This window comes from Pinus tabuliformis, chromosome J (assembly GCF_031772625.1).
Source record: "Pinus tabuliformis cultivar Carrire ecotype Pingquan chromosome J, CPIR1, whole genome shotgun sequence".
Lineage (NCBI taxonomy): Eukaryota > Viridiplantae > Streptophyta > Pinopsida > Pinales > Pinaceae > Pinus > Pinus tabuliformis.
Window position 1 is genome coordinate 78,891,461 of NC_142295.1, and position 15,280 is coordinate 78,906,740.

The following is a 15,280-nucleotide window of genomic DNA, read 5'->3' on the forward strand; positions in this document are numbered from 1 at the left end:
GTGAACCTTCTTGATTTATTATTTTACTCTCATAAACTATTAAATTTAATAATAAAATTAACCAAACTAACTTTTGAATTTCTCTATCCCTATCTCTCTGTCCAAGTACAGTTTCTTGGTCAAACTTAGTCGTTTCTTGGTCAAATATAGTCTTTCCTGGTCCAATATAGCGGTTGGATGATCTGCTCTCTCTATTTAATTTGCTGCCTTAGTCTGGTTCTTCAACTTATCACCATGAACCACACTTGTTGGTTCTAAATGCGTCAACAAATATCTCAGGATGTAATTTCGCAAAAAAATCTTCTCAACATTAATATGGATCACAAAAGCCTCAATAAATATATATTTGATTTAAAAATATCTAATTAAATAAAAACAAAATCAAACAATTAACCCATCAAAAATTTCCAAAATCCAGTTAAATTAAATTTAATTTCCATATCGGTTAAACATATATTCTCCCAAAACTTACCTCATTCTATGAAATATTTCCTCCATCAAAAACTTCCTCAAATTACCTCTAGTGCAAGGTAAGTGTATATTTCTTCAAAGTCCATTAAGTATAGATTCCTCAAAGTTTATCTCAATTCAGTGTTATACATTTCTCTCAAATTACCATAACCTTTGAATTTACATCTCGGTTAATCCGACACACCACGTAAACCTCGGGCCCACCCTTAACAACTTGCCCTTGGCTTCATGTACTTACCATCGCTTATGTTGTTAACATGTAGCGAATTTACCGCATAAACGCCAGTCAACCCTAAACCAGAAGAGGACAGAGACAACACTTGGTTTTTCATTATTAGCTAAATGGCGATTTCTTATTAAAAAAAATCCATAAATGTCTCCTCAACTCCCAGAAACAGATCGAAAACAAATCAAAAGCGGACCCAGAAACACAAAGCACAGCACTGATAACGGAATATAGTTCAATTCCTTGAATTTTTCTTCATCCCCTCAATGGAAAAAGCTTTAAACCATGTGGGCATCCCTATAATTGAGCTCCCACGTCTACTTTTCCTATTCTTCCGGAGCAGGACTGTGCCCGAGATCTTTGAGTGTGTTTTATATTGAAGAAAATACTGACAACTCTGCCATCTTATTTAAATCTCTGCTGATCAACTCGGGTTTCTTTCTCTCATTCTATTCCTAGGATCAGAGTTCATGTTGCACGAAATTAAAAGACTTGGGTTTCAGTCGAAATCATATCCGGTTTTGTTTTGTATGAAGTTTGGGAAGATTGTGTTGTTATAAAACTCGATATCATGGACACTAATCCAATGGGTAGCAGAGCTTTGGCTCCTCCTGCTTTCATGTCCAGTTTGAACGAAGTTTTGAATAGCAGGAAGCAGCATCGGGCAACAGGAGGTGAAGACACCGAGAAGAATTGCCGTGGTGGGAATGTTGTTAATGAAGGCAAGGATGATATGAGGCCTATTGTTCTTGTGACTAATGATGATGGCATTCAAGCTCCCGGATTGAGATGCCTGGTCGAGGCTCTGGTTAACGGAGGAAGGTGCAATCTCAATGTCTGCGCTCCTGATCAGTGAGTTCTCTCTAATCTCTTTTTTGTATTAGTTCAATACACACATATATTTGAGGGGTTTATGTATAGGTGACCGTAGAAAGATACCTTTTTTGGGTTTGGCTGAAATCCATCAGTTTTGTTTGGTTTTAAAGGTCACTGTAAGCTCTGAAAATAATGGATATTTCTTTTATTTTACCTGGATGATACTGTCTTTTATTTAGCCTGCGGTACACACATGTGTGTATGCAATTTTGGAAAACATCTACATCAACAAGAGAAAGTTTGACCAAGCTTGGGTATCTTTGCATCATTTCAGACTCAGTAATAGAAGATCCAGGGCACCCAAAGTTAATGGGAGTTAACCTGGTTTCAACTTGTTCTCTCGCTATAGAATTGAATTGAATGATTACTTAGGATTAATTTTGTTCTTATCTTATGTAAAACAAGGGGTACCTGCAAGATAGGAACATCAGAGGCAGTGACAACAAAGGGTACTGACAAAAGAGCCTCTCTTTGGTTGTCAATTAAAACTTTTCTGCACGTTTGGTTATCAATTGAAGAGTAGGACAATAACCTTAATGCAAGCCCTGATGAATTAAGCAAAGATAAACAGAAAATCTTGACAAGGACTGCATTCGTTATTCAAGGACACCGACTAATGCTTAAAATAAGCTAGAAAAAACAAGTCGATTTTGTCACAAGGAAAAAAATGCTCTTTTTCCTATAGTAATCGCAGATTGGATTTGGAATTTAATGTGTAACCTATAGCTTCCCTATTAGCAACGTGCTTTGGGTAGATGATTCAAACGATTGAACTAACCCTTGGGGTAAGCGATACTATCTATTTGTTTATTTTTTTCCAAGGAAGTCCTAGCGGGGAAATCTCTTGCCAGTTCAGCATTGTGTGGATGGTACCTTTTTTCAAGGAAAACCTCATGGGGAAACTCAAGTGATGTGTCCCCACATTCATGGATTGCATACCTAGCAAACCTGTGGGTGTAGATTAGTGCACCTCATCCAAAGGGATTTGAAGTTTGAACTGGGCACTTGCTGGCGTAGAAGCAGCCAAATGTCCAGACACATTGGTGACAACCAGTTTAAAAAAGGTCTTTAATATTTATATTCAGTATTTCCATTGTGAAATCGAATTTACATTGTTCCACCTTTTCAGGCACTATGGACATATATCTATTCTTAAAAACAAAACTGAAAGGCAAACTTTATTCATCTTAATAACATATGGTCTCTTACATAAATTACAACTTTAACATTGTCCCAGTATGATCAGAAATAAAAAAACAGACTCATCAAGCACTCCGGGAAATTTCTGAATATGAAAATTGATCTCCTACTCTGAACTCTTGTGCAGATAAGGCTTCTTCCTGAATCATCACTGCTTCCTTTGAGAGCTGATACTTTTTTGAGTTGAACCCTCTATAAATATGCGAAAGGAAATGTCTTCAAACCTTTTTTTCCTCCAAGACTTGAATCATGATTGGCGTTAACATTAACTTATCAATTCCGTTGTTATTGTTTTCCCAATCCACCAATAACTTGGAGTCTCCAAATACCTGCGAATATTTAAATCTTTCTCTGCTGCTGTTTTTGTTAGAATCCACAAATCATAAAATTTGGCTCAATTATTGGTTCCTTGCCCAGCAGCATATTTCAGAATCATATAATGAGGTTATTCGAAGAAGAGAATGGCTTCTGCTTCACATATTCCTGAATCACCCTGGCATGCTACCATTGAAAAAGCCCCATGTTTTTTTCATAATGATAATGGGCTCCTTTAGAATTATATGATGTCAGATGATTATCTTTCAGAGGTTTCCAGCGGCCTTTAAAGGTTGACCTGATTTTATGAGGAACCTGTGAAGGTGTCAAATCTAAAACTTTGAATAACATTTTGGTTTTTGATAACCAAAATCCTATATAAAATAGCAACGAAGAGCTATAAAAGCTCTTTCTGGTTTATCAGTTATCCAAGAATAAAGACACTCAACCAGAGTTAGCAGTTCCCACTTATTTTTCCCTGAAGAGATTTGTATCATTTCATTCCAAACAGATCTAGAAAAGGGGCAATTGACAAATAGATGATACACTATCTATTTACTATTTTTACATAAAGAACATCTACCTGGTGTTGATTTTACAAGTACAATAGATACAAACACTTATTTCTGAAACTGATAATTACTTCCAATGATATGGTGATTATCTTTAGCACTTCCAGTAAATCATTAAGCAATTATACTTCAGAATTTCAACCATAAAGCAGTAGGACAGTAGAGATCACAATGAAACAATGATACACAAAGACAACACAAGAATTACCCTGGGAAAACCCACTTGGGATAAAACCCAACAACCTTTTCCTTAGAGAAATTATTCAATTCAACAAGAGATACAACTGATCTTTTCTAGTCAAAATAAAGTCAAACAGACCAGCAAGAGAACCCTGGTCAAACTGTTTTTCTTATCAAGTCAAAATACTGCCCAATAGATTCGGCCTGGTCTGCTCTGCTAGGGCCGAATTTCGGCCTCCTTCTGCACTTAGAATATTCAGACCTGCTGCCAGATATGCCCAGAAACTCATCCACACGTGCGAAGTCAACAGAGAGAGAAAGACACACATGTGAGGTCAAACTAGAGGAATAAGATGCTGGATTTGTCTTTGTCCTTCTTGTCCTTTTTCTCCTTTGCTTAGATCAGAAGATGTTATGTCTTATGTGATCGAATGGTGCCAAGAGGAGGAGGTTGAATGACATATATATAGACTTCTTGGGAGGCTGAATGGGTGCCACAACAAGCTGGGCCGACTTGATCATGTGGAGGGCCGACTTGACTTTCTTGATGCCAAAATATTCAAATTTAAAAATTCAAATTCTTTCTTTTGAAAATGACATGAAGAACATGTCTTGAATTTAGTATTGCATATATATTTGAAGGGCTAAATTATTAAATATGAAGATCGACCATGTTGAAAAATGTAACTAGGTTTGGTCTTCATCACGGCATATGTAATCGTGATTTTATGTATTTAATGAAAAGAGAAAAAAAAATTTATTGTTTGTGTTCTTGAGGCATGGGTTTCATGCTCAAGGATTTTTTTTTTTGGTCAAGCACCCATTGAGTGCTTCTATGTTTGTCATAAAGTCAATTGAGTCATTGTCATGTATTGAAGACCCATTTGGGCATGTTACATATTGTAAAGAAAAATTTATGGAGTCAAAATAGAGTCAAAAGACCCCCCAAGACCTTGTCATGGCACAAAGATCAAGTCGGCCTACATGAAGGGACAAGTCGGCCTCAAGATAGCAATTTGTACCCCTCTCAAGCCTATAAATTAGAAGGAATTCAACCTCATTTGCTCGCTCACTCAAACAAGTTCAATCTCCTCAAGATAGAAGCTGGAAGAGGATGAAGAAGAAGAAGAAGATCAAGATCGAAGTTTTTGGGCCTCTCTCTCTCTCTTTTGTTAGGGTTTCTACAGTTTCTGGACTAGGCGAAATACTAAAGCTGCACCAAAGCTGTGAAGCTACAAGGTCAAAGCTATGAAGCTACAAGGTTGAAGCTGCAAGGTTGAAGTTGTGAAGCTCCCTCTAGATCGAAGCTGTGAAGTTGTTAGTTCGAAGTTGCTGAAGCTGCATCAAGGTAGAAGCTGCTAGGTCGAAGTTGCAGAGATTGTTGCTGGGGTCGAAGTTGTTGGGGAGTTGTTGGAAGGTCGAAGTTTGTTGCTGGAAATAAAGCTTATCAAGAAGGAAGGATGACTTGGTTTTGGAGGGTCTTGGTCAAGAGTTATAAGTCTTGGAATTCATTAATTGAAGTTCTATAAGAAGAGAAGGATTCCGGTGGGTTTTCCTCTCAGTTGGAGAGGTCTTGGCCCTGGCTGATCGCCTATATCTTGTGTCTTATTGTCTCATTGTTCTTTATGATTTGGTAGCTATTTGATGATAGAGAACACTAATAATAATAAAGGAAAGAAATTAATCAAGTAAAGTAAAAATACATCACAAGCAGTTATCAAAGTAAGAGAAATCACCTACACTTGTTGCCCCCTAGATTTCTCAACATGGTATCAGAGCTAAGGTGACTACATCAAGGAAGGGCAACACAAAGAAGGATACTCGAGGGCCAAAGTATAAAGAGATCATCTTGGAAACATCAAGAGCATCAATCATCAAGAAGGACTAACCCTCTCATCATATTGAAAGGGAATAATTAAGAGCATCAAAGAAGACCTCAAAACCCTAGCTCATCCAAAGAAGGGTTCCACACTTGAAGCGTTCTTGGGAATCTCACACATTCTACAATCATTATCACAAGGAAGGAAGAGTGAAGCACTTTTGGGTTTGTTTTTCTGGGCTATATTCTCCACACATGCAAAGTATTAAGACATCCTTCTGTAGCAACAAGTATCGAATTGTAGCCACCATCAAGGATCAAGTTTTGTGCCAAGAAAGGTCTCCTTTGCAAGCCGAAATAACAAGAAAAAGAAGTCAAGTCAAGCGAAGTAGAAAGGAGGCAAATTTGTCCATCTTTTAGCCACACGTATGATCTAGGGTTATTGCAGAAAAGGCCAAAATTGCATAACTGCTACAACAAGCCGAAATTTTGAAGAAGGGCCGAAATTTGAGGTTGTGAAACAAGTTTAACTAGCGTTGTCTTAAAGGAAGAAAAGCAGGAAAAAGTGTTGTCATCATCATTAAGGAATCAATGTGATCTCCTTTTGAGCCAAGGGTCACTTTTGAAGAAAGACATCTTCACCAAGAAGACATCTTCTATTATTTACATCATCATCAAAATCAAGAAGGCATCAAGTTTGAAGATTTCATCATCTAGGAGTATCTTCACTTGACAAGTAAGCATTTTATATCTATATTTGAATATGTCAAAATGACTTCATATTGCAAGGAGAGCAACAAATTGGTTGGGTCGTCACACTTTCTTGCATGGAGGAAAACGATAGATTTGATCCTCATGGAAAATGAAGTCGTTGGTCATGTTAAGGGTTTAATTGTCGAACCGTCGAAAGAAGAAGCTCAAGTTCTACAAGATGAAGATATCAAAAGAAGAAGGAATAACCTCATACTTTATGAGGGTGTCAGAAATAAGAGACCAACACCAAGAGTTGGGAAAAATAATGTTTGACAAGGAAATGACTACCATAGTGCTCATTACACTACCGGAGGAATGGGGCAACTTCACATCAAGGATCCACGGAAAGAAGGAAGCTACTCCATTCAACGAACTATGGTCATTGTGCAAAATTGAAGAAACCAGGCTGAAGGCAAAAATCGATGTAGGATCAAGTGAACAAGCCCAAGCATTTTCTTCCATGGCTAGAAGAAAAGGGAAGTTTGGGTCCTGGGAAGCTAGGTCCTCAGAACAAGAAGAAGAACATGTCAAAAGTTTGATGCTATGGTTTTCATGAATATAGGCACTACAAGAGAGTTGTCCAAAGTTCAAAAAGGAAAACAACAAAAGAGGAAGGGAAGAAGCCCATATCACTGAAGAAGTGGAAGACGTTGAAAAGAAGAAATCCAAGGAGGAAGTAAAAGATCTCTACTATGATTGAGATAGTCTTCCTCACCTAGTTCTTTTCAAGTTTTCTGTTGTAAAGTATAACTATCATGGTAGGAATCATTAGAAGCATGATATGATGCATCATGTTAGGAGATGGCATCATAGAAGCATACGATTGAAAGCAAGAGCTCGTGACATCATCATAAAGAAGCATGAAAGATAACTGAAATAGAAGTCTATGGTTGTCACCTATAGAAGGATGTAGCTCTTGGTAACCTCATTAGAAGCATAAGTAGTACTTATGGGAAAAAGAAAGTCATCTAGTATAGAGCTCATCATACATCATTCAAAAGGAGCATTTGCAAGATGAGGATGATCAAGATCATCTATTGGAATCTTCATTGGAAGGTTCACCTACTGCAAGACGCAAGTATCTCGTCAGGAATTCCAACTTGTATGGGATTCATGGGATGATAGTATGATGTCAAAAGAAGTGAAGCAAGTCAAAGGATTGTAGTTCTTTCAATCAAAGAAGCCGCCGAAGGAAGTCTAGATGACCAAATGAAAGGGATGAGATATGTATGCATGTACTCGATAAAATAGAGTCATGTCATATGGTTGTAGATATCATGAATGAGTGCTCTACCTCAAGAGCATGATCAAAAGAAAGGATCTCCTCTTGTGAAAGGATGCATGAAGGTATGGTTCACACATTGACTAGATGAAATCAACATTTCTCATATGAAATATGAGGTGCTTGACAAAGTTGAAGGAACTATGATTGGAAGTTCTTGGGAGGAAATGTGTGAATAAAGAAAAGGAAGAGATCATGAAAAATGCAACTATGGAGAAGGCAATCAACATCCAAGGACTAGAAGATTTGACTATGATATCTCCATGGGAAAGATATGAAGATCTTGATAAAGTCTGAAAAAGAAAGAGACCCTTGACGTTGTATATCTTTTTGGAGATGTGTTAATATATATGCAGGATGCTGATGCAAACAAGGATATGTCATGATGAAAGACCATCACAAAGGTATTTTTGATTTAATGTTCATTTTCTATTTTTGAACAATATCTGGATGGGCTAATGCAGGGTTACAACTAATAAAAGAAGAGTTGTAGCTGTCATCTACAACTAACACTCATGTGGTAGGATGAAAGATCTTGAAGGAAACATGATGCGAAGAAGGTAGCAAGGTATGAAGGAAAGGTCAGATATGGACTAATGGATCACTTTCCAATGAAAGAAAGGATGACATGACTGACACGATTCATGAATGAAAGAGATGGATGGTGATGCCCTACATAGAAGTCCCAAAAAGATGAAGACTCTTGAATAAAGAAAAAGAAGTTCATGACATTGAAAGGAGGAGCTCTTCAAGCAGCTGGTTGTCCCATGATCTCCACCTAAAGAGCTGCTGGAAGCAAGTCCCTGGTCAAGAGGGAGCTTGGTCAAGTCCCTGATTAAGAAGGAGCTTTGTGTACCTTCCTTTTATAGGAATGGATACATTCCTTCATTGGAATAGGCATATCCTCCCTAATTGAGATGGAGAGGTAGACACATCATTCTTGTCTTCACCTGGGAAGATATAATGGAGGATTGGGTAAGCATCTGGCATCTGATACTCTTCGAGGATGTGTTAGGGCATCCAAGATAAGAGTAGTTATGGAGTACTGATTTTCTTTGAGGACTGGGAATCTAAGATAAGAATAGTCCTGGTGGAACATACTCTGAGAGAACCCGGGTGGGGTATGTTCCGAGAGAGACAATGATGAGGGTGTTTATAAATCATTGTCTTGCCAACATTTTGCTCTGATCTTGTGGAGAGATAGAGCTGATAGTCAAGGCCTTGCTATGTGACAATGCTGGATGATATGATGCTATCCAGATAGGTTACCAATCCGACTCTTCTTATGAGAATTCTTTAGATTGAGAATGTCCAAGCACCTTTTATGAATTATGAATACCTCCCTAGTTAAGAGGGAGTGTTGAAAAATGTAACTAGGTAAGGTCTTCATAATGGAATATGTAATCGTGATTTTATGTATTTAATGAAAAGAGAAAAATAAATTTATTATTTGTGTTCTTGAGGCGTGGGTTTCACTCTCAAGGAAAATTTAATTTTTTGGTCAAGCACCCATTGAGTGCTTCTAGGTTTGTCATAAAGTCAATTGAGTTGTTGCCATGTATTGAAAACCCATTTGGGCATGTTACATATTGTAAAGAAAAATTTATTGAGTTAAAATAGAGTCAAAAGACCCTCCAAGACCTTGTCATGGCACAAAGATCAAGTTTTGCCTACATGAAGGGACAAGTCGGCCTCAAGATAGCAATTCGTACCCCTCTCAAGCTTGTAAATAAGAAGGAATTCGACCTCATTTGCTCACTCACTCAAGCAAGTTCGATCTCCTCAAGATAGAAGTTGGAAGAGGACGAAGAAGAAGAAGAAGATCAAGATCAAAGTTTTTGGGCATCTCTCTCTCTCTCTCTCTCTTTCATTAGGGTTTCTGGACTAAATGAAATTCTGACGCTGCATTGAAGTCATGAAGCTGCAAGGTCGAAGCTGCCTCTAGTTCGAAGCTATGGAGTTGCTATGTCGAAGCTGCTGAAGCTGGATCAAGGTCGAGGTTGCTGAAGCTGGATCAAGGTCGAAGCTGTGAAGTTGCTAGGTCGAAGTTACTAAAGCTGCTAGGTTGAAGTTGTAGAAATTGTTGCTGGGGTCGAAGTTGTCGGAAGGTCGAAGTTTGTTGCTGGAAAGAAAGCTCATCAAGAAGGAAGGATGACTTGGTCTTGGTCAAGGGTTATAAGTCTTGGAATTCGTCAATTGGAGTTCTATAAGAAGAGAAGGATTTTGGTGGGTTTTCCTCTCAGTTGGAGAGGTTTGGTCCTGGTTGATCGCCTATATCTTGTGTCCTATTATCTCATTGTTCTTTATGATTTGGTAGCTGTTTGATGATAGAGAACACTAATAATAATAAAGGAAAGCAGGCCGATTTGAGTTCAGTTCTGAGTTCTTAAAGGAGCCATAGCTCTCGGGGTTGGGCCCAACCTGAGAGCCTAAGGCCTCCTTCCTTTGTATTGTTATCTTTCTTTCAGCATCGTGTTTTTGTTCTTTTCCTTTACATGCATTTGGAAACGTAGTTTGCTGAGTTAGATTTCTTGGTGTGGTTAAGTAGGTAAATTTTATGAGACAGAGTTGCTTCAGCAGTTTTAGAATAGAGTAAAGAGATTTGAGTTAATAAGAGTTCCAAAAAAGGTTGACTGCACACTCATTTTCACCTCTGTTTAGGGGCTGGAATTGCAGACAGTGCCACCCACCAAAAACAACGTTTTACATGTTCATGCAATCTTTGATACAATGTTTTCGCTGTAATAGTTGTCCATGCGTTCAGATCTTGTGGAATGATTCTTTGCTTCAGTACCATGCATGATTTTCCTTAGAAATAACGTTGCTGTTCTTTGGTTTTATTAAACAGTTAGAATAGGATCATGATATTTCGGTTATGTGCAGGACGTGGATGATTTGTTTCGTTTACACTGTGCAGTACTACTCCCTCACTCTCTTATCCTTCTAAACCGTGCCTAGGCCAACTACTCATCTCCCAATTAGACCCCCTGTCTCTCAGCCATTCTATCACCCTCGTTATTCTACCTTTTCGGCCTTCCATTCCCTCTACCCTCTTCAAGACAACCTAGCTTAGCACACCCCCTCTTCATCTCATCTCTCTGTCACTGAGTCACTACAAACTCCTCCCCTACCTCCCTATCCATCCATGCAGCCTCTTCCACTCACCCATCACCCAAAAATCCGATTATAGGACATCCTGTAGGAATTACTGAACTTCCTGTAGAAATTCTGAACATCCTGTAGAACCCCTGCAGACTTCCTGTAGAAGCTCATAAACACGGTTGCGTGGCATCCAAACTTTGTGAAACTCTCTGAAAGGATGTTAGGGATTCCTTAGCTAGGGAGGTATTCATACAAACTTTTTTTTCTCTAAGGAAAGGTTGAATGAGCTAGCTATGTTGATGTGTCAATCCACTACCTATTGAAGGCATCCTTCATCAACATACTCAACAAGTCGTCACTTGGAGCAATTCACCAACTATCCAAGTTGTCACTTGGAACCTGGTCAATACCTATGACCTATGGTGAAATTCTGTGCAATTACCATTTCTGCATGCTGATTGAATGGTAACTCTCCTTCGCGATGCTAGTGGCACTCACTCGCCTACCTGGCCATTCTCCCTAGCCACATTTTATGGCCCCTGGTCAATACTTTGACTTGTCTATATCCTGACCTAGGGAGAATGTATGCCCCTTGATGCAACAACATCAACAGTCCCTCTCAACGAGGGAGGCATTCTCAACTACTCCAAGCTTGTCCCTGAAGTATACAAACTTTGCCCTAGGAAGAGGCTTGGTGAGAATGTCAACAACCTGCTCGTCTGTAGAGATGTATTGGAGCTTCACTGCTCCCTTCTATACCATGTCTCGGATGTGATGATACTTGATCTCGATGTGCTTCGACCTGTCATGAAAAACTGGATTTTTTGAAAGCTTCACACAACTTTGATTGTCACAATGAATCACAGTCGGATCTTACACCTAATCAAGCAATCCTGTAAGTAGCTTCTGAAGCCATACTGCTTCACAACTTGCCAAACTCGCTGCAATGTATTATGCCTCTGTAGTGTTGAGTGAAACATATGTTTTCTTTCTTCTTATCCAAGATATCATAGCAGATCCCAAGCTGAAACAACATCCTGATGTGCTTTTCTTGTCTTCCGCACTCCCTTCCTAATCAAAATCTAAGAATCCCTGTAGTTGTACTCCACTGTTTGAGACATATCTCAAACCATAAGTGACTGTGCCGCGTAGATATCTCAATACATGTTTTGCTGCAATCCAATGTACATGCCTCAGTTCCACCTTGAATTGACCCATAATGTTTGCTACAAAGCAAATGTCTGGTCTGGTATTAACTAGATAGATCAATGAACCAATCAGTTGTCGATATATAAAGGGATCCACCAAATCTGACGTAGAGTCTCTTCGCTTCTTCAGGTTCATCACCATGGGAGTAGACATGGACTTACATTCCATCATTCCAAATATTTGAAGGATTGTAATAATATATTTTCCTTGACCAAGAAAGATCTCTCATGGCTTCTGCCATATTTCCAATCCCAAGTAGTAATGCATCAAGCCTAGATCCTTCATATCAAACTCAACAATCAACTCCCTCTTACACTGATCAATGAGATTCTTTGCTCCTGTCATAAACAAGTCATCAACATATAATAATAAAATTACAGGCTCACCTCTAAAAACCTTGTAGTAAAGGTTTGGATCAACATCACTCTTGGTAAAACCAAGACTCAACAAATATCCATCAATTCGAGAATACCAAGCTCGAGGTGCCTACTTGAGTCCATACAAGGCTTTCTTCAGTCTGTTTGCCTCTCATGTACCTCAAAACCTTGAGGTTGTTCTATGTACACTTCTTCTTCAATCACCCCATTGAGGAAGGTTGTCTTCACATCCATTTGATGCAATTTCCAACCCATAACAAAAGCAATAGAAATGATAGTTCTAATAGAAGTGTACCTAGCAACTAGAGCAAATGTTTCCTCATAATCCTCTCCCTCTTTTTGGGAGAACCCTCTTGCCATAAATCTTGCCTTGTACTTCTCTATGCTGCCATCCACTACATGCTTGATCTTGTATATCCACTTGGAAGTTACCACTGACTTCCCTTCAGGTCTTGGCACAATATCCCACACGTCATTCTTCATGATGGAATGGTATTCTTCTAACATGGCATCTTTCCAAACATGCTGATTTGCTACCTCCTCATAGTTGGATGGCTCAGAATCAATGACACGACTCATTAATGCAACATATCCTTAGTAGTTCTTAGGACATTTGCTTTCTATGAATGTGCCACGAGGAGCTGCATGTCCTTCTGCTTCCTGTAAAGTACTGTTGAATGGTGTTGTCATTGATACCAACATTGGTCTTTAAACACTCTTAATATATGTCATGGATTACATTAGTAGGGAACTCCAATAGATAAGAAGCCCTAAAATGAAGCAAGGAAACCCTAGAAGCCCCACTTTTGATGACAAAGATGACTAGGCAATTCAAGGTTTTTGGGACCAAGATCATTATCATTTGATAGTCCTTGTTGTGTCGATTCCAACGGTATGTGGCACGCCACGAGGCTCCTCACGGTTTGAAAGATATATCTCTCAAAAGGTCAAAGTCCTTCCTTGTGGTCAAAGTCCCCAAAAGGAGATGACGTGGCAACTTATCATTAGCTAGAAATTTAATCAAATTGTGAGGCCAATAAGGACCATTGAAGAATTAATTTAAATATTTTATGGTGAAAGGAACTTTATTTTTGTGGCTCCTAATTAATGTAAGGCTCCAAGGCAAGTTAGTCTCCAAATTAAAATAATTTTGGCTCAAAAATCAAAATTCAAATTTGTGATTAAAAGGTCAATTCCCTCCAAAATATGCAGGTCCTGGTCGGCTCACCTCCCCTCTAGAAACATCCTCGACCTCTATAAATATAAGGTTGGTCTACCATCAAAATGCAACTTCAACAGACATATCTAGATACATCTACGACCTTGCGTAGTCCTAGAGATCTCAAGATTGGTCGAAGATTTGAAGCAGTGTGTGGGTGTTTTCTGTGTTTGCTTGGTTTAAGGGTTTCACTGGCTATTTTCTTTTTGTTGTAGGCATTCAACCCTCTAAGATGGGCATGCCTGTGCTGATTGAGATATGTTTTTTTTTGGAAGAGATCCATGCCCAATCACTCGAAGACACACAGACTGATCTCCGTAATTCTGTGGCAGCATACACCTTCATTTGTTGATCTATTCTATAACACATCCTGTCAAGAAGATATTGCATGATCTATGGTTTAAATTTGGCTTCTCTGTAAATCTAAGTCTGATCTCTGAGTCAAACAACATTAAGGGCACGAATTGGAGACACATTTTGGTGCATCTGAGGACTGTGACAATGGCGTCTTCTTGATATTTCAGAGAATACTTGAAGCATCTTGTGTAGAACATGTGATCTGTTCATTGGACGAATTGAGGAGTAAACATTGATTGAGCTCATTTCAATATCTAGTGCAAACTCTGCTCAGTAGAAAGTGCGATTGGAAGTACACCACTGTGCGTTGAATTATTTATGTGTTATATACCTAGGGGGGATAATATGGGGTACCAAGGGAGGTACCCAAGGTAATAATGTAATAATGGATGTGCCATAGTAATAAATAAGGTGGTTAACCCATATCATGTAAGGGACCACAAGTAGTTAGTAATAATGTAATGGGCCCATGGTATTAGTTTGATGGTATGAAGGAACCATGGTACTGACCCATGGTATTGTATGTATGAGGCCTATATAGAGGCTAGAGACTCCATGTCAAGGAAGATAGTGAAGGATTATTGTATGAACAGGCATATGGCTTGTGAAGTGTTCTTCTTCCTTAAGGAGTGAATGTATGGTGTTGCCCTACCTTAAGGGTTTGATAATAAAGAAGCATTTCTATCTATTTCAATCTTGTTATTCTTGGGTTTATTTCTAATATCATATATTTTTTGGGTTAGATCTATAACAAGTGGTATCAGAGCTATAACAAGTAGTATCAGAGCACTTTCTTGGGCACAAAAGTGGAGAATTTTTATTTTTATTTTATTTATTTATTTTTTTAATTTTTTGCAGGATTATGGGGGCGGCGAGTTTGCAGATCAGATCTGTACGTTTTGGTGCAAGATCTGCAAAATCTAATTGTAGATCTGGATTCTTTGTGAAAAAATAGCCAATTTCAAAAAAAAAATCGGTTGAATCGGAGTCCGGATGAAGGAGATATCGTTGATCTAAAAATCAATGGTGTTGTAGACAATTTTTAGGGGCAGCGAATTTGCGGCGCAGATATGGATGTCCTGGCACAAGATCTGCAAAATCTAATTGCAGATCTGGATTCTTTGTGAAAAAATACCCAATTTCAAAAAAAAAAATCAGTCGAATCGGAGTCCGGATGAGGGAGATATCGCTGATTTAAAATCAGCTCTTTTTTGCAGAAATTAGGGTGACGGCGGGAGAGTAGCAGCGCAGATCTATCCATTTTTTTTTCTTTTGGTGATGGCGGGCCTAGGTCCGAATTTGAGGGACTTGTATAATTTTGA

The 15,280-nt window shown here is 38.6% G+C and overlaps 1 protein-coding gene across 1 annotated transcript in view; it reads left to right on the forward strand.

Moving 5' to 3' along the window:
• Positions 1-778: 778 nt before the first annotated feature.
• LOC149225599 (uncharacterized) overlaps positions 779-15,280 on the forward strand; it is a 308,606-nt gene continuing 294,104 nt past the window's right edge. The window contains exon 1 of the mRNA XM_089377186.1: positions 779-1,549. Coding sequence (XP_089233312.1) covers positions 1,269-1,549 — 281 coding nt within the window. The 5' untranslated portion in view covers positions 779-1,268. The remainder of the gene's footprint in view (positions 1,550-15,280) is intronic.